The following is an 18,822-nucleotide window of genomic DNA, read 5'->3' as shown; positions in this document are numbered from 1 at the left end:
AGCTAGGGAGAAACAGAGCTTCCCACTGGTATTTGGAGACTGGAATTCCTAGGAGCCAGGGCCCTGTAGTTATATTTTATTTTGTAGGATAATCTACAAAGAGCTCACAGACAATAGAGAATTAACTGCTATTGTAGAGGCAAATGGTTTTGAAGGGTACTGAAAAGTCACATCCACTGCTATGATTCATAATTAATGTTTATTTAATTTAAGTGGAAATGGAGCAATATGCTTTCAAAAGTAATAAATTACATATGATAAAAAATAATTTTTCCTTTGTTGTAAGCATGGCTTAAATAAAATCAATCTGTGTAGCATAAGTTAAGTTAGAACGGACTTTTCTATATCTCCCTCCATTTTTCTCTTCAGCCTCATCTTTCTCCCATTCCATTTTTCTTCCTACCGTGCTTTTTTGTTCTCATTCTGCTCTTCTATCCATCACTGGACAGTAAGTAGGTCTTTCCAATAAGTAGGTCTACTTAGTTGCGACCACTGCACTAAATAGTGAGTTTTGTTCTACTTGGAGTGTGAAGAGGAAGGGGGAGAAATAGACAAGATGACAAATGAAGCACTTGAAACTCAGTTTGATGGTTTTTTTAATGCTTGTCCTTGGGGTCTTTTGTCTCAGCTGCTGAGAGTTTTGGACAAGGCTCAAAGAGTTTTCATTTCCAAATATCACACTCACATCTTAAAAGCACATGTGGGACAGGAATTGCCTGGGAAAAGTGTGAAGGAATTTGCAGAGTGATAGCAACATTCTATGGTTTTGACAGGTAAAGTTTGGGTTCCAAAGTACAGGCATTTGTCAAAACTCAGCACATGTACAGTCAAGATCATGATGTTTACTTGATTATTACCATGTTCATGCACAATTTGTGCATTTTGTTATATGTGAGTTTCCCTCAGAAGGAAAAAAAGCACATGTAGTTATCAGAGTCTCATCTCTGAATGTGGCATGAGGACTCATTAGCTGTTGCCTGGGAAGATGGGTTGGTGGCTGATGGTCTAGGCTGATTGGTCCTTCCCTGTTTCTTTTCCATGAGCCCCTAGCCGCCTGTGGGCACTGGATACACGTGGGCTCCTCAGGGAGCCTGTATCCCCCAAAGGAGCCTGTATCCCCCAAGGGAGCCTCCAGAAGGGCCAAGGCTGCCATCTCCCACACTCTCTGGGCCATGCCACCCAGATACACAGTCTGCCATCTTCCCCTTTCTGCCGCCTTGGTGAGGAAGACCACTTTAGAGTTCACAGCTACCTCTCCGCCTCCTCGTGAGTCTTCTGGCCCTTGCCCCTGGAGAAGTGCCCTCCAAGTCCAGTCCAGCAAGACACAGAAACTTTTTAGTGCATCTGAAGTGCCTGCACCTGTACGTGGACTCCTGCAGAGCACAGGAGAGGCAGGAAGCCCCCTGTCTGGAAACGCTACTCTCCCATTTGCTGTATGGGAGGCAGCCAGGGAGGGATTCAAAGCAGGATGAGGACCGTTTTAGGAGGGGAGGCAGGGAGAGCAGGGGACAAGGTCAGACATGGGCTCATGTGGCCTCAGGGCTTGGCTTCTGCTTGGCCGACCTGGGGTCAGACTGGGCTTGGTCTGAATCCTGGGTCTGTGACTTACTAAGGGAATGTTTCAGCGCCTCCTATGGCCTGTGTCCTCATCTGTGAAATGGGATGTGAAGACCTGATTGAAGGGTATGAGGGGATGCCCACACCAATGGGCCCCAGCCTTGCTCATGGGAAGTGCTCAGTGAGCACTTCTCTTGGGATGATGGTATGGACAGGCAGAAAGGAGGAGGAGGAAGATTAAGCTAGGTGCTCTAGCAAAACATTGTGTGCAATACCAGGCATGTAATGAGGAATAAATGAGTGCAGGTTGAATTTGAAAAGTCAAGAAAGGAGAGTGAAGGAGGAGCATTTGAGATCCCGTGGAGGTGATCTTGAAAGGGGACTAGGCCAAGATCACGAAAGGCCTGAGAAGATCAGGATGAGAAAGTTGGATTCCATATGATAGGCCATGAGGACCTGCTTCAAATCACTGAGCAAGGAGGTCCCATGATTCAAGGAGAGATTTTAAGCAACACAAGTTGCCTGTGAGTTCAGGGTGGACTGGACTAGCAGTGGCTTGGGGTAGGGGATGAAGGAGGGCTTTAGCGGGGCCAGTGCTCAGTGAGGCCAGAGCTGAACATGGGAGGCGAAGTGTGAGAGGCCACCAGTGCTGCTCCCAGAAAGGGGCTGGCCTGACCTTGAAAACACAACAGGAGAAATAAGGCAGTGGAGAGTCTTATCTGCTAGCACACTTTTCTCAGAGTCTTGGAAAGTCAGACTCAAACTGAGCCCCTAAGCATTGCTGATATGTCCCTCCCTGCTCTCCTTCCTTCTCTTCTTGACTTTCTTCTCTCTCTCTCTCTCTCTCCCTCCCCCACCCCCCACCTGTGTCTTAGACCACAGGATCTGTCTTCTTAGGATAAGGAAGACAGAGGGAAGTTAAGAGTAAGAAGCACGAGGGATGTGGGAGCAGAGCATGCAGAGAAGTCTCCCTAGCTAAGCCCCCTAGCTAAGAGCTCAGTGGGTGGACAGAACAGCCAGCATCCCCTGGGATCACACCCACCTTCCCCAGGGAACTTTGGTCTGTTGAGCCTCCATGCCATGTAAATATTCTGTTTTTCTCTGTGTGCTGCAAGGTGAAGACAGTTGGGAAGAACTAGCCTACAGGACGAGAGAAAGCACAAATTAGAGGCACCCCTTCTCCCTGCCACCAGCATCACCCCAGCCTACCGCCATGTGGACCTGCTGGGCTAGTCCATTCTCCTTTCCTTCTGTCTCTGTCTTGTCTAGCGGTGGGCCTGAGCAGTTGTCCGGAACCTGCTGTGCCCAGTAATGGGGTGAAGACTGGCGAGCGCTACTTGGTGAATGATGTGGTGTCTTTCCAATGTGAGCCGGGATATGCCCTCCAGGTACCTCCCCTGACACCCTAGAGCAGGAAACAGGTGTCCCCTGAGATGTGGTTGGCCAGCCTTACACCAGCAGAGCTACAGTCACCAAAGAACAGGGAGCAGCCCCCAGGTCCCCCAGGTACCATTATCCTCTCCTGGAGCTGTTCATGCGAAAGATAAACTCTGCTGACTTTAACAATTTGGCACAAGCCAACCTCCAATGTGTTCCTGCAAAGTTGGGATTGATTCGGCTTTAGGAAAATTTAATTTCCCTTTGAAGGCCATCAGGGAATTTAGTAATTAAAGGAATCTCACAAGGAAACCTCTAATAATGAGAATTCTTTAGTAATGGTTGTTAATAATTGTCCTTCCCCAAATTCTCTCTCCCTCTACCTCACTCCCATCCCACAGTGGATCTGTGTGTCTTTGTGTATCTTGTTCCTTAACATGAGGCCCCCGAACCAGACCCCTGTACAGCCCCTGGTTGTACCTACAATTGTGCCCACGGGGACAGCTAGCCCATCCCTGTTCCTGATTCCTCCAGGGCCACGCCCACATCTCCTGCATGCCCGGAACCGTGCGGCGATGGAACTACCCTCCTCCACTCTGTATTGGTAAGAGAGCCCAGACTTTACAATTCATTCCAACCCATTTTCTCTCAGGGATCTTAGCTCAGTAGTGTATCACTGAGTTCAAGTTCAAATCAGAAGAAAGTTTGATATTCTGGATTTGTTCCAAGTCAGTCGTTTTAAACTGATGTTGTTATAATCTCTAACTCCCATTTAACGCAGTCATCACTTTTGGAAACCTCTGCCCCACCAAATGAAAAGTTACAGGAGGTGTGCCCATTTGAAAACATGATGATGACTGTTCTGGCTCTAGTTAATCAACCAGATCCCAGATGGAATTTCTAGGCACTTTGGGCTTCCCCCTGTGCCTTCTTGTGGGACAGACAGATAAATCTAATAAAGAAATGATGAGGGTGGCCGGGCGCAGTGGCTCATGCCTGTAATCCCAGCACTTTGGGAGGCCGAGTCGGGCGGATCACTTGAGGTCAGGGGTTCGAGACCAGCCTGGCCAACATGGTGAAACCCCCATCTCTACTAAAAATACAAAAATTAGGCAGATGTGGTGGCACACACTTGTAATCTCAACTACTCAGGAGGCTGAGGCAGGAGAATCACTTGAACCCAGGAGGCGGAGGTTGCAGTGAGCCGAGATTGCACCACTGTACTCCAGCCTGGGTGACAGAGCAAAACTCCGTCTCAAAAAAAAAAAAAAAAACAAAAGAAAAGAAAAAAGAAGAAATGCTGAGGGTTATATGCAAAACAAAGACTTGGCTTCGTCCCTTACCCTGTGCTACAGCAGTGATGAGCAGATCAGCAGACACAAGAAAAGACAGCGTCTCCCCTTCAGAAGCTTCTGGTCCAGTTAGGCAAGGAAGAAAGGCACGTTTATTTAAATATCTACTGTATGCTAGACATGGAGCTTCATATTTCCTCAGATCAGCCCTTCAGGGGAGGTACCATTAACCTCAATTTGCAAACAGGAAATCTCAGTCTTTTAGGATTGAAAAGGAAGTGGCAGAGTCAGGAACGGAAACCTAAGGTTCTCTGGTGCCCAGTCGATTGTGAGGTGCCCCTCAAGGCTGACCTTGGGGTAGGAAGTGCAGGGAGGTAAGGAAGTGACACTCAAGCACAATGGCATTTCTCTTCTGTGGTTTCACCATGGCGTAGGGCATAGGCACCTGTGGAACAGGTCAGAAATGTGAATGGTCAGCCCAAGGCACTTTCCCCCATTAGCGACTACGAAGACCTTGCCATGGAAACCATTCATTTAACGGCAGCTGCTGGTCATTGGGGGTTTACAACATGTGCCAGCCTTGTCCCAAGTAAAACGCAGTCCTTTCTGATGTGACCTCACAACAACCCGGTTAGATGGGGGCTGTCACTAGTTCCGTTTTACAGTTGTGGGAAACCGAGTTCTGGAGGATTTTGAACTTGCCCATGGTCCCATCGGAAGTGAAGGTGGGATTGTGACACAGGCAGTCGAGGCTGGTACTCTGCACTGTTTTCGGGTCTGTTTGCCAAGCTGCCCTCTCCCCAGAAAGCACTTGCCTGGACCTGCCAATACCTGTTCTACTATCCTTTCCCTGGGTCTCTGAGACTGGCTAGCCCCTTTCTGTTCACACGACCGTTTCCTAATAAGATGCAAAAGAAAAGAACTGATGTCAACTGACCAGACTGCAGGGGCGCCCCAGCCCTGCATCCTCAGATGACTCTGAACTCACCTTGATTGGCATATCAGATGTCCCTAAGCCCCTGGGTCACTCACACAGCCTGGTGGTTGGCTCCTGTGGAATGCTGATCACAGTCGCTTTTCTGAGGATGGGCTCATGGTGAGCCTCCCCTGCCGGCCACCCTGCCCCCTGAAATATATATTTGAGAAGAGACTGGCATGGTGCCGGGCACAGAGTGGGGACTTGATGCATGCCAGTCCCCTTCCTTCATCCTTTTTCTGCAGTCTTGGAAGAGAGGATTGGGCAGTGAGGAGAGGGAGATTTGGGGGATGCAGTGAGAAATGGTCAGACTTCTTTTGGCACAGAACTTCCTCACTTTTCCTGCACATCCTCACCAGGGAACTGACCTGTGAAGGGCATGTTCAAGGTTAAGAGTCCATAACTTGGGCTTGTGAACTTTTAGGCTGCCCTAGAATGCACCTCCCTTCCTGAATGTACATACTGAATGTCGCCCATGGGCATAGTCTTTTAAGAAGATTCCTTTGGATTCTCAAGGGGCTATATGACTCATGAAAGCTTAAAAACTGCTGCTTGAAGGGAGCTTCCAAACGTTGGCAGGGCCCTGTACACCCCTTGATGTTGTCCTGACCCTCTGTCTCATCTCATTGTCACAGCACAGTGTGGGGGAGCAGTAGAGGAGATGGAGGGGGTGATCCTGAGCCCCGGCTTCCCAGGCAACTACCCCAGTAACGTGGACTGCTCCTGGAAAATAGCACTGCCCGTGGGCTTTGGTAAGTCTCTGCAGCCCCCAGAGGAGACAGGCTTCATGCCCAGACCCCTGAGCTTAAAACCACTGTCCGCCAAAATCTCTTAGCGCAGCCTTGGGCCAAGTCTGTTCAGTACTCTGCCTCTCTGTTTTCTCATCTGTTGACCTCTTGTACAATTGTGAAGACTAATGAAGAACGGCAGAGATTAACATATAGGGGGAGAAAAGTCTTAGGGGTTGCCATTATTATTATTTGAGCCATAAACTAAAATCCAGGAATGTGGAATGGGAAATTACTCGGATTATACCTAACACTGTATCACTTGATATTAAAAAATAAAAACAAATTACTCAGGGACTTAAAAAAAAAGGTGGGGGGGGGGGGCGGAAATCTGTCGTACAGAGACTGGACCTCAAGTTGTACTTTTAACTCCAATGTCTCTTTATCATCCTAATTAAATTGAGCCAAATCAATGTGAAATCAAGTTTGCATTCTTCTTTGTGTGCACATTCTAGCTGGCCTAGAGACTGGGAAGGTTGTTTTTTTGGTTTTGGGGGGTTATTTTTGTTTTGTTTTGTTTTTGGAGCTGGAGTATGCCAGGCATGGGAGGTTGTCAGGGTGTGGAGGACATCAGTGTGGGTACAAAATTTAATTGCTGGTGATCCACGTATTATGCACTGGGAATATCATTTAACCCAAATGTCTCTGTTGAAGGGATGAGGGCTTTATGCTGACATGGAACTGATGGGCCGTACACACGGGTCATCTTGCCCAAGCCATTGCACTGCTTCTAGGAATGAAATGTCCCAAAGGGATTATGCCTGCACAGCCCCGAATGCCAGTCCGTGAGCCTCAGAAATGAAGATCTCCCATTTTATCCTTCATTATTCAGCCTGGAGTGTGACTAGAGATTAGGGAAGGGGCTTTTGGGAGAAAGCAGTCTAACTGGCCTTCTCTAAATCCGGTTGGAGGGGAGGAGAGAGCTTGGTGGCCCTCTGAAAGATGTTATTTTCTGTTCAGTACCATCTTCTGAAGGAAACTGGGTGTTCAGTACCATCTTCTGAAGGAAACTGGCAGCAAAGCGATGACACCCTCGGCAGTCTTAGGAGACTCCAGACTTTGAGACATTAAAAGAATCTGGGAGACTCTGTACCTCTGCATCCAGTCTTGAGGCAAAACCAAGATGATAGAAGGTGGGGAGGGCAACATCCAAAGGCAAACAGAAGTTTGAATGAGGTGGCTTTCCCCGTAAGTCCTTATGTTCAGCCACCATTTTCATCTCTAAATTCTGGGTGCTAATTCAGGTTTCAGGGAAGAAGCTACTGCTGGGTCCAGTTGCAGAGGCCCTGGATCCCTTGCTTTCAAGTTAATGTTGGATTCTGCCGAGGTCCCTAACTTGGAACCTGGTCTCAGCGTGTAAAGAGCTGCTGCAGCTACATGCTGCTCCACTAGATGGCGGTCACAGTCCAGTTCTTTCCGTGGAGTTCAAGTCGGAAATTCCGCCATCCTTAAAAGAGCCCTGCATGCAGCCCGCAGTGCGCCTGTATGAGGGGACGATACCTGGGCAGTGGAATGGACAGCACAGGCTCCTCAGATAATGTGTACAAAGATGTCATCACAGGCTAACACGGTGAAACCCCGTCTCTACTAAAAATACAAAAAATTAGCCGGGCGTGGTGGCGGGCGCCTGTAGTCCCAGCTACTCGGAGAGGCTGAGGCAGGAGAATGGCGTGAACCCGGGAGGCGGAGCTTGCAGTGAGCCGAGATCGCGCCACTGCGCTCCACCCCGGGCGACAGAGCAAGACTCTGCCTCAAAAAAAAAAAAAAAAAAAGAATCACAAAATTATCTGCAACTTGGAAACAGTCCACATGTTCATGGGTTGGGGAGTGAACTGTATGGTTGGATAATTCATAAAATGGAATTAACATGCAGTTAAAATGAATGAACTCTATTTTTGTATATTAACATGGATAGACCTTGAAAAACACAATATTATGTAAAAAACTGTATGTACAGTATAATATCATTTATGTAAATCTTGAAAACACGTAAACCCAGATACATATTTAAGAATCCAAAACCATGAACTGGAAGGATATCTTCCAAATTCATGTGATTGCTTCTGTGGAGGGCAGGAAGGGAATGCAACAGGGCAGGAGATGAAAGGTCTTCAACATTAAGTGTCAAGTCTTTATTTTATTCTTTAAATTATCAGATGCAAAAAAAATTACACTCATGCTTATTCTGAGCTCATTCGATAGTACAGATAAGCCAGTTTTAAAAATGAAAATCCGCCTATAATCTCATCGTGCAACGATAATCACTAATGGCTTAGTCTCCCACCGTTACCATGTAAGTCTCATGAAGACAAGGACCTTCTTGATCTTGCTCATCCTGTACAATGCCTAGCACAGCCCTGATGTACAGCAAATGCCCAGCAAATATTCTTAGTAGATGAATTAATATTCTTCCATGTTTTATAATACGAAAATTAGAATTGTATACAGCATACTATTTGTCATCCGATTTTTACAATTATCAATGCAATATGGGCTTTTTCCTATGCTCAGTAAATATATTTCTTCAATAACATTTTCCACAGTGATCTAATTTTGAAAAATCTTATCAGTAAACAAGCATAAATGTTCCCACCTTCATTCTTGAAAGAGTATATTAATATGTACATTAAGAACTTAATTAGATTTATATAACCTGTCAGGTTGCTAGAAGGTCTTGATTAACTCACTAAGATCCCAAAGTATAAACTTTATTTGGCTTCTTTATGGAAGGGAGGGGACAATGTATACTTCTAAGCCCTACGTTTCTGAATTATCATAAGGGTTCTAGAAAACAGCAGTATTGAAAGTCATGTCTTTTGATTAAGTATTGGGGGTGTTATTTTTAAATGAAAAGTTTATTCTAGCAAAACTATCTTTATGCTGATATTGGACATATGAATCATAAATTAAAACAAGTGTTGACCCTGAACTCTGTTTTCAACAAAATAAAATGAACTCCAGTGGAGCTCTGAAATGACTGAGGCCTTTAATTTGGATGAATAATACACTTTTAAGTTCAGCCGTGTCAAAGACAAGAGACTTGGCTGGACGAGGAATTCCCAAAGCCTGTTCTAGGAGCCTTGGCTGGGTGGGAAATCAGTAGCAGGGACTCATGGCTCTGGCGGGAGCTGCTTGCATGAGGCAGCACACTTGAGGCAGGACTGTGTTGCTTTGGGCACTGTCTGCCTCTGTCTTGCTCCCAGGAGCTCACATCCAGTTCCTGAACTTCTCCACCGAGCCCAACCATGACTACATAGAAATCCGGAATGGCCCCTACGAGACCAGCCGCATGATGGGAAGATTCAGTGGAAGCGAGCTTCCGAGCTCCCTCCTCTCCACGTCCCACGAGACCACCGTGTATTTCCACAGTGACCACTCCCAGAATCGGCCAGGATTCAAGCTGGAGTATCAGGGTAAGGACAAGGAGCACTGCCTTTGCTTCTCTGTCTATCTCCATCTCTTGCCCCAGTCACCCACCTTCCCAGCCTTCTATGTGGGGGAAGACAGAACACCATAAGGGGTGGGTTGCGGTGGCAGGCCCGGTCAGGGAAGCTTCCTTTTAGTGGCAGATCTCTCAGGACCCCAGGGCCATCTAACCCCATTTGTCAGCTTAAGTTCTCCCACAGCCTTTTCTAGAGTGGCAGGCCCAACAGCACCCTCTGAGGCTCCCGCTCTGTAGAGCTGTCCCTGGGCAAGTGGCCCATCTGTGCCTTCTCAGGTATCCCAAACTGTCCAGCCGGTCACTCCCCCTCGGGCTTGATAAACTGAATTACTTCCCCAGGGTTCTTCCCTGCACATCAAGCCCAATTACTCTCAGCAAAGCTCTTCCTACGGCAGGATGGAGGATTCTAGTAACAGTCCCAAGGGTACCTCTAAGCCTTGCACAAGGACCAGGTTTTCCTGTGAGGCCCAGCCACACTCACCACAGCTCTACCTCCCTGAGGTGGGATCCCATGACAGGCCCCACTCCTTCTGGAACGTTCCCTGGAAAGAGCCCCATCTACACTCAGGTTCCCCTGTGTTGTAGACCATCCATCACCTGTGGATGTGGAGATTGTGCCCAACCTGTGCAGCTGTACATGGCGGTCCTGAGTGAGGCCAACCTCTCCCTTGGATGCTTCCCTTATTGTGACTGACTGAAGCATTTGTTCTAATCCCTTTCCCAGATTCTTCCACTGAATTTTTAAAAATATTTTTAGATTTTTTTTCCAATACGAATTCATGTTTGTAAAAAAAAAAAAAAAAATCTAAACACTGTAGATAATTTTGTGAGCACATTGTGTTAGCTCAGGCTACTGTAACAAAATACCATAAGCCAAGTGGCTTACAAACAACAGAAATGTATTTCTCACAGTTCTGAGGGCTGGGAATTCCAAGATCACAGTGCCAGCAGATGCCATGTCTGGTGAAGACCCACCTTCTAGTTTATAGAGAGTATCTTCTCACTGCGTCCTCACATGGTAGAAGGGGCAAAAGAGCTCTCTCAGGCCTCTTTTATAAGGGAACTAATCCCATTTATGAGGGTGGGCCACCAAATGCCCTGCCTCCAAATACCCTCACATGGGGGATTCGGTTTCAACATAGGGATTTGAGGGGACAGAAATATTCAGGCCCTAACACCCATCACAGAAAGTCAAAATCCTCCCATAATCCCACCCTATCACTACCCTATGCAGAGATACACACTTTCAACAATTCAATATATATTCCCCCTTTTTCTCGGTATATATATTGCTATAGCTATATTTTTAGCTGAAATTGGATCATACTATAGTTTTGCAATTTTGTTTTTTAAAGTTAATTTTTAATTATACAAACAATTTACAAACATATTTATCGTGTTTTAAAAAAGAAAAATACAAGAAAGAAATTAAAACCTTACAAGTAAGGCCAAAGCTCTCTTTGTCTATAGCCTCCAAACCCAGGGTTATTCTCCAGAAATAGCTACTATTGTTTAGGTGTGACCTTTCCAGGCCTGGATATATGTATGCTACATGTACCTGTGAAAAATATGTAACATTTTATAAAAATTTTTTGACCATATTTTCTATGTAAATAGTACCGTCCTATATGCAGCTTTCTGAGAGTTGACTTCTTTATTCTGGAAGTAAGATGGCGGGGATGGAGCTCCTCCCTTGCCAGAGAAGAATACTGAGGGGGGACTGGGCTTGTCATTTAGGGAAAGCCTCAAAGGGCATCCCACGAGGTGGGTGCAACTGAATCAGTTCTGCAGGAGACTTCGGGGTTCCAGGGTCCATCTCAGGGACAGCTTTGGTAAGTGCAGCTGGGCTTGTCACCTAGAGGGAGCCTCAGGAGAAGCTGGGCCTTGCACCCAGCCAGAGCCACTTCACTGGTGTTAGTACAGCTGCCACACCCAGGGAAGGTGTGTGCAGGCTCATGACAGAGGCCAGCCTTGCCCAAGAATGTCTGTGCCTGTTATCTGGGAGGTGTGTACCTGTCAAACAGGTCAAGATGCGTTAGATGGCCGTGATGTCACAGGAGGGACTTGGTCCCAAATATGTCCTCTCAAAGACAGATGCAACGCCTTCCCCCAAGGCTTTCCCTGTGTCTTAGTTTATTAGGGCTGCCATAAGAAAGTACCACAAACTGGGTGGCTTAAACAACGGAAACTTACTGTCCAGTGGCTCTGGGGCTGGATGTTCAAGATCAAGGTGTCAGCAGAGTTGGTTCCTTCTGAGGCCCGTGAGGGAGACTCTGTCCAGGCCCCTCCCCTGGCTTCTGGTAGTTCATGACAATCTTGGCATTCTCAGTTCTTAGAAGTATCACCCCGACCTCTGGCTTCATCTTCACATGGTGCTCTTCATGTGCCTCTGTCTCCAAATCCCCACCTTATCTAAAGACACCAGTCATATTGGATCAGAGCCCACCCTAGTGACCTCATTTTAATTTCCATAAGTTTGGTAAAGATCCTATCTATTTCCCATAAGGTCATATTCACAAGGAGTGAAGTCTTCAGCATATGAATTTTGAGAGACATATTTCAGCCCCTTGCACCCCTCCCAGGCCCAAGTGCTCTCTCCCTGAGACCTTCCCTCTCGGATAAATATAAGGAATGACAGTGCCACCATTGTGCCAGGGACAGCTGCCCCAGGCCCACCCCTTGCACTGTGCCTTCACCCTAGACAATAGGCACGGTCCTGCCACTGAATCCCTGTGATGGGACCAGCCACTCGCTGTGCTCCCCGTGTGATGAGCCCACTTGGCCTTGTAAAGGTTGTCCCTGTGTGACCGCCTCAGATTCTCCATTGACTCCCCCAAAAGAAGAGGCCTAACTACGCCCACAGAGCCCTGGCCTTAGGCTCACTCGCCCCCACTCCCCCAGCCCCCATCTTTGGAAATGCTCCCACCATGGCCACCCTGCACAAGGGGCCCCGCTGTCCCCCTGAGGTTTCCTGGACGACAAGCCAACATTCGGGGCTCGCATCCCTCCCTGGGATGGGCCTGTCTCTCCCACTGAGGTTTGCAGCCTCCAGAGTTCCAGTCCTCCTCTGATGACTTTCCCTGTGTGGGGAGGCCAGGGGGCAGCGAGTTGCCTTCAGACACCCAGCTCCTCCACCAGGAGTTGGCCCAACATGTGAGACGCACAGTGATGTCCTAATGGGGCTTCCACCCTATAATGGGCCCCCTCCTCCCACAAGCATGTGACCTTCAGGACTTGCCTGGATGTTCCCCTTCAGTCCCAGGTGCAGCCACTCCCTCAGCATTCACCTGTCTGCCACAGTCCCAAGGACTCCTGTGGAGCCACACATGGTGCCGGGGCACCTGCTCCCCTCAGACTTGGGCTCCACCCCTATTAAGGCTTCTCGTTTGGGGTGATCCCAACCTCCTGGGCTAGGTTGCCTCTGGGGCCAGAGGCCTAAGTACTCCCACAGAGGCCTCATCATTTGTGATAGGCCCAAATAATTCTCCCTGACCATAAGCCCACACTCTGTTTACACCTTCCTCTGCCATATGGAGCTGCACCTCATAAGCAAGCTCTGACCACTCTCCCCAGGTTTTTCCTCTGGGGAAAGACCCAGCTTCAATGAATGAGCCATTTGTCCCCACTGAGGCTGTTTCTGTCAGACAGACCCAGCTCTCTATGGCCCCTCGACTTTCCTTAGAAGTCCAACTCTTTTCTCTTTCTCCAAATTCCTCCAACTGATACTCTACACTTCCCGTGCTAGGCTCTTCTTTTCTCTTCTTCGAGTAAAGATTCCCATCAAGTCCTTAGTAGCAGCATAAAGAACTCCTGGCCAGGCCTCCCGGCTCAACATGCTTTAATGTGTTCCATGACAATTTCTCAGGAGGGTTCTGTTTATAAAGAACTTAGCAAAATGGCTAAGATGTACAATTGTCCCCATATGCTAGGCATCATCATTATTAATGACTTAAAATAATGGCATTTTGGTTGAAATTGTGTCTACCTGATTATGGCACTTTGTTTGGAAGTGTGTTCCCACTGTCACCAGGTGTGTCCCTTTAGAACAAACCCACCTGCTCCCCTGAGGAGTCCTCCTCTGGATAAGTTCATGCTTCCTCCTCTTAGGGTTTATTTCTGCCTTATATGGCCAACCTCTCCCTTTGAACCTTCTTGCAGGGGAAGAGGCTCTGAGGTTTCTCTCAGTGTCGAGGTACTCTCAATGAAGTTTCTGTCTTTTTGAAGAGCCTAGATCCTTCCACTGGAGGTGATTCCTGTAGGAGAGGCCCAGCTGCTCTCATCAAGACTGCTCCTGGCTTCTCACACACAGCCACTCCTTTCCTTCTCTCCCCATCTCTGAGTCCACGTGGCTACCCTGAGCCTTTCTGTAAAGACCCAACCCATCTCACTGGGTTGCCTCCCTGGGCAAAAGGCCCCCTGCTTCCGCTAAGACTTTCATTGCCAAATGGCCCAAACCCCCGTGCCGCAGGGCCAGGCCCATCCTGGGGCTGAGCAGCCACCCCACCCATGTGGCTGCTCGGTTTTTGGCACACCCAATTACCTCGATGATTTCCTAGGGAAACCTGCCCAGTTCCTCCCCCGAGACTTCCCTGTGAGGTACTGAATGGAAACATAACACAGCCACCATGACCACGTGAGCGCTCAGGAAATGTTAGCTTCAAGATCTGCGTTATTGATGTTGTCATTACGTATGAGAAACACATCTACTTCCAAAGAGCATCCATCTGGTCCCAACTACTTCCATTGAGGATTCCCACTGCAGGAACATTCTGTCTCCTCCCACTGCCAATTTCCTGAGTGGAGTGGGCCCAATTATTGCCACGAAGGCTGTTCTGTGTCCTGTGGACCCGATTCATCAAAGGCCTTGCTCAGGAATCCCTCAGCGGCCTCTCCCTGATGGACTGGCCTCAGCTGTTTCCATGGAGGCATCTCCTGTAGAGTCAGGCCACCTGCTCTCATGGAAGCAGCTTCTCTGCCCTTTGGAGGGACTTGCTTTATGACAGCCACACGTCCCTTAGCCCAGCTACTCCCTCTGAAAAGCTGCTCTCCTTGCCACAGATTTGACTTACTCCCACCAGATTTCCTCCTTCCTGAGAGGTTTTGGTCTCTCAGAGTTGGAAGGAACCAACTCAACTCCTCCCGTCGCCGCTTCCTGTGTCTGGGATCTTGATCCTGGTTGTGAAGGTTCAATGAGATAAGCAACATGAAAGGAGTTAGGCTGGTGCCTGGCCCCCAGTGGTGCTCAGTGAATAGAGGTTCAATTGAGCAATGTCTTCCTTGAGCTTCCTTTTCCTATGGAATTACTAATAGTAGATACTATTTGCTGAGCTTTCACCATGTGCCAGTACTGTGGAAAGAGCTGTGTATGTGTTATCCTACTTAGTCCTCAAAATAATCATTCTATACACAGGAAAACTGAGGCGTACACAAGTTAAATTACTTACCCAAAGCCAACAACTTGTACATGACAAAGGTACATCTGAGTCCAAGTCTTGAGGCTTCACCACTATACTCTCTGCCGCTCCTATTTTCTGGTCAGAGAGAATAAAGTGACCTTTTCTCCCGATCTTTTCCAGCCTATGAACTTCAAGAGTGCCCAGACCCAGAGCCCTTTGCCAATGGCATTGTGAGGGGAGCTGGCTACAATGTGGGACAATCAGTGACCTTCGAGTGCCTCCCGGGGTATCAATTGACTGGCCACCCTGTCCTCACATGTCAACATGGCACCAACCGGAACTGGGACCACCCCCTGCCCAAGTGTGAAGGTATGCCCCTCCCTCATCCCCAGCAGTTCTTCCTGGGGTACTCATGGGGACTGGTCCAGAGCAATCCCATGTTCCACCTACCTGCTCTGTGGGATCTCCAGGGCTGGAGGTCCAGGCAAACCGTGGTCCATCCTGTTTTCACATGGTGTGGCCCAGGGTCTCCAGGGAGAGGGTCCTGGTGACAGGGCTCCGGGCCAGCACTAGGGAGGACCTGGAGGAGATGTGGGCCGCAGCCAAGAGGGAGACACACCCAGCCCTTGGGAAGATCCACCCTGACAGGCTGGAGGACTCCCATTGGAAGGGAAGGCTCCATGTGAGGGAGGGGGAGCCCAGTGGTATGCTGAGAGCTAGAGAGGTAGAGTTAATCCAGGCACCTGCCCAAAGGGAGAAGAGAATGAAGCCTCTTTATAAGAACTCTCTTGCTCCCCTCTTCATCTTCCCCCTCCCTGCTCCATTATACTCTCCTCGTTCTACACAGGGCTGGAGAGACCTGAGTTGATCTATCAGGGAGCCGGAGGTGGCACTTTCTTGGGTCTTCTTCCTTACCCAGAACCGGGATGGAAGGTGACCAAAAGCTTGTGCTGCCTCCACCCTCATCTGCACACTTCAATTCCATTTGCCTTCCCTCTTCATTCTGGCATCCCATCATTTTCCTGGAGGAGTGGCAGGAATTTGTCTTGAAAAAGGAAGCCTTAGCAAGGGCAATAACCCAGGAAAGAGTGCCCCAGCTCTAGGATCAGATCACCCCAGGCTCCAACTCAAACCCCTTTGCCTCTCTAAGCTTCAGGTTCTTCCTCAGTAAAATGGGACTTCTCATCTTTATTTCACAAGCGCTGGAGGACTTCACAGATGGCTCCCTCTCAGACTCAAACTCTCAGTTTAACTCTCGATGGAAACAGGGACCTTGTTTGCGAAACTGAGCCGTTCTGGTGTTGGAATGTAAAACCGTGATTTCTAAAACTTATAGCCTCAGTTCATTTTTCAGGTTTTCAGAGCTCTGCTCTGCGTAACCAGTTGGTCATTCCGCAATTGTTGGCCCATCACGTGCTGTGCAACAAGCCTCATCGTGGGCTTTCTTCGCTTCTCACACCTTGTTTGTCTTTTTGTGGCATCACGGGAGAGAGAAAAGAGCAGCGCTTTCTCAGTCTGCTGACTTGAGCCAGAAGCTCTTCTTCCTCCTCAGAAGCCTTCTTCCCTTGGCTTCTCTGACACCATACTCTCTTTCTTTCTCCCATGTCCCTAATGGCAAATTTTAAGCCCCTTAATATAGCACACATGACCCTTAGGTTAGGGCCTAGTCCCTGCTGACCTCCCATATTCTCCACTCTTGCAGATTTTATGTCCCAGCTAAGCTGAAATACTTTGTTTTCCAATGTGCCATGTTTTCTTGCCTCTGGGTCTTAGCATATGTTGTTCCTTTCCCATACAGCATTCCTCTCTCTTACCTTGCCTCCTTAGCCCTAGTCATCCCTTAGGTCTGCGTATAAATAAGAATTCTAGAAGGAATCCTTTCTTACTCTCAACCAGATGCAGGGCTCCCCCAAACACCCCTGTGGCATTCACGCTGATGACATGGTCCAGCCTGTGCTACAGATGCTGGTGTGTTTGGCTGTGTCCCAGTGGTGTGCGTGCCTGGGACAGAACTAGAGTACCTTGCTCCCTACTGTCTCCCAGGCCGTGCCTGGCACCCAGGAGATGTTCAGCTTATGTAGCAGGGATGGCGTGTACCTGCGCACCACTTTCAGGGTGTACGTGCATTCACAGGACCCCTGGCCTCTGCTTGGAGTCTGTTGGGATTCTCTCTCCTCAGTCTGGTCTGCCCCAACCAGATGTCTGCTTGATGCCCCATGTCACCTACAACCCTCACTATTCTGGACCATGGTGTTTGGGGATTTTTGTCCACCATCCCCATCTGTTTTCCTCCGTGGGGACTGATTCTGAATACCATGAAGATGTCAAAGTCTTTTCATCCTCCTGCCTGAGGCCTAAATCAGTGAGACTAAAATTGAGTATTGCTTTTGGGGAACAGGAAGATAAGGAGAGAGGATCTTATCTACATAGCAAACGCCTCCTCTTCCGGGGCCTGGGCTGAACGTTTTGCCCGCATTGTTTCACCTCATCACCACCCCAATCCTATGGGGGAGATATTCTTAGTCCCATTTTACAGGTGAGGAAATGGAGACTCAGAGAGGCTAAACTACTTATCTAAGAGTATCTGCTCAATAAATGGTTCACCTATGATTTGAACCCAACCTTAGCCTCACCCCAGGAACCCTCAACTCGAAGTCTAGACCACAAGTACCACTCTAGAAAGAGCGGATCAAAGAGAAAGAAAGAAAGATTTTCCCAATTTCTTAGCTCTTCCCAGCAAAAGCACTGCAGCTCTGACCCTAACATCTGCTCCCTCCCATTCCTGGGAAGGGAGAGGGGACAGCTTCAGGGCATCCTTTCTCTTCATAAGAAAGAGAAAGAGGGAGGCTGAGGCAGACCCACAGAGGGGCCTGCAGTGACGATTGAGAGCCAGCCAGGGTGTTCTGTGTGGGGACTGGTGGGTAGAACCAGGTGCAGCCATCCTCAGCTTGGCCTCCCCTTCCGCATCCCACCCAACCTCCCTGACAGGATGAGTAGTTCTGGGAGCTGGGAGTTCCTCAGGAAGGCATCTGAATTCTCGGGTGGGTACCGAGGCCCTGCACTTATGTTTGTGTTCCCTCCCTGGCAGTCCCTTGTGGCGGGAACATCACTTCTTCCAACGGCACTGTGTACTCCCCGGGGTTCCCTAGCCCGTACTCCAGCTCCCAGGACTGTGTCTGGCTGATCACCGTGCCCATTGGCCATGGCGTCCGCCTCAACCTCAGCCTGCTGCAGACAGAGCCCTCTGGAGATTTCATCACCATCTGGTAGGCCAGGTGCCATGTCAACAGCCAATTAGAAAAGAGCGTTAGTGGGGTTCTACACTGGGTTACCAGTCAGTTACCTATTGGTTTAGAAAAAACAAGAGGCGAGTGGTTTTTAAAGGCTGTCAGCCTCCTGGGTTTCAAATAAACATAGTGGAATGGGACTCAGCTGCAACTGGCCATTATGGCTCCTTGAAGGGAGAGGAATGGGAGGGCAGCGGCTCCCAGCCTGCAGCCCTGCCAGAGCCAGGGAAAGTACCAGTGGGTGTGTTAATGGGAGTAGGCGTGGGTACACAGACTTGCCTCAGTATTTCCAGAGTTCAAACCAACATTCTACACGTACCTGGGCTAAGCCACCCAGACTAATGGAAGAGATTTGAGGTGGAATTTTGTGATGTCCCGTTGGTCATCTGGTGCTGAGCCAGCACTTTCCAGCAGAACTTTCTGCAGTGATGGAAATGTTCTATGTCTGTGCTGCCCAATATGGTAGCCACTGGCTACAGAGTACTTGGATATGACTGAGGATCTGATTTTTAAATGTTATTTAATCTTGATAATTTAAACGTAAATAGCCATGTGTGGCTGGCAGTGGCTGAATTGGACAGCTCAGCTCTGAGTTATGTAGTTATATACAACAAGAGTTAATTTTAAATTGGGAATGCAAATTGGCATTTGATATGTGCAGTTTCCTGGACAGTTTCTTCCCAAACCACTGGATCTTTGGAAGAGCA

The 18,822-nt window shown here is 48.5% G+C and overlaps 1 protein-coding gene across 13 annotated transcripts in view; it reads left to right on the top strand.

Annotated features, from left to right (window-relative positions):
- CSMD2 (CUB and Sushi multiple domains 2) overlaps positions 1-18,822 on the top strand; it is a 675,146-nt gene that overhangs the window by 539,438 nt on the left and 116,886 nt on the right. For all 13 annotated transcript variants that reach the window (XM_030823365.1, XM_030823367.1, XM_030823372.1 and 10 more), the window contains 6 exons: positions 2,827-2,945; positions 3,469-3,538; positions 5,838-5,954; positions 9,194-9,403; positions 15,009-15,197; positions 17,917-18,094. In XM_030823365.1, coding sequence (XP_030679225.1) covers positions 2,827-2,945; positions 3,469-3,538; positions 5,838-5,954; positions 9,194-9,403; positions 15,009-15,197; positions 17,917-18,094 — 883 coding nt within the window. The remainder of the gene's footprint in view (positions 1-2,826; positions 2,946-3,468; positions 3,539-5,837; positions 5,955-9,193; positions 9,404-15,008; positions 15,198-17,916; positions 18,095-18,822) is intronic.

Source organism: Nomascus leucogenys, chromosome 12, assembly GCF_006542625.1.
Source record: "Nomascus leucogenys isolate Asia chromosome 12, Asia_NLE_v1, whole genome shotgun sequence".
In the NCBI taxonomy this organism is placed as follows: Eukaryota; Metazoa; Chordata; class Mammalia; order Primates; family Hylobatidae; genus Nomascus; species Nomascus leucogenys.
Note: the sequence above shows the minus strand (reverse complement) of the source record. Positions and strands in the feature narration are given on the sequence as shown.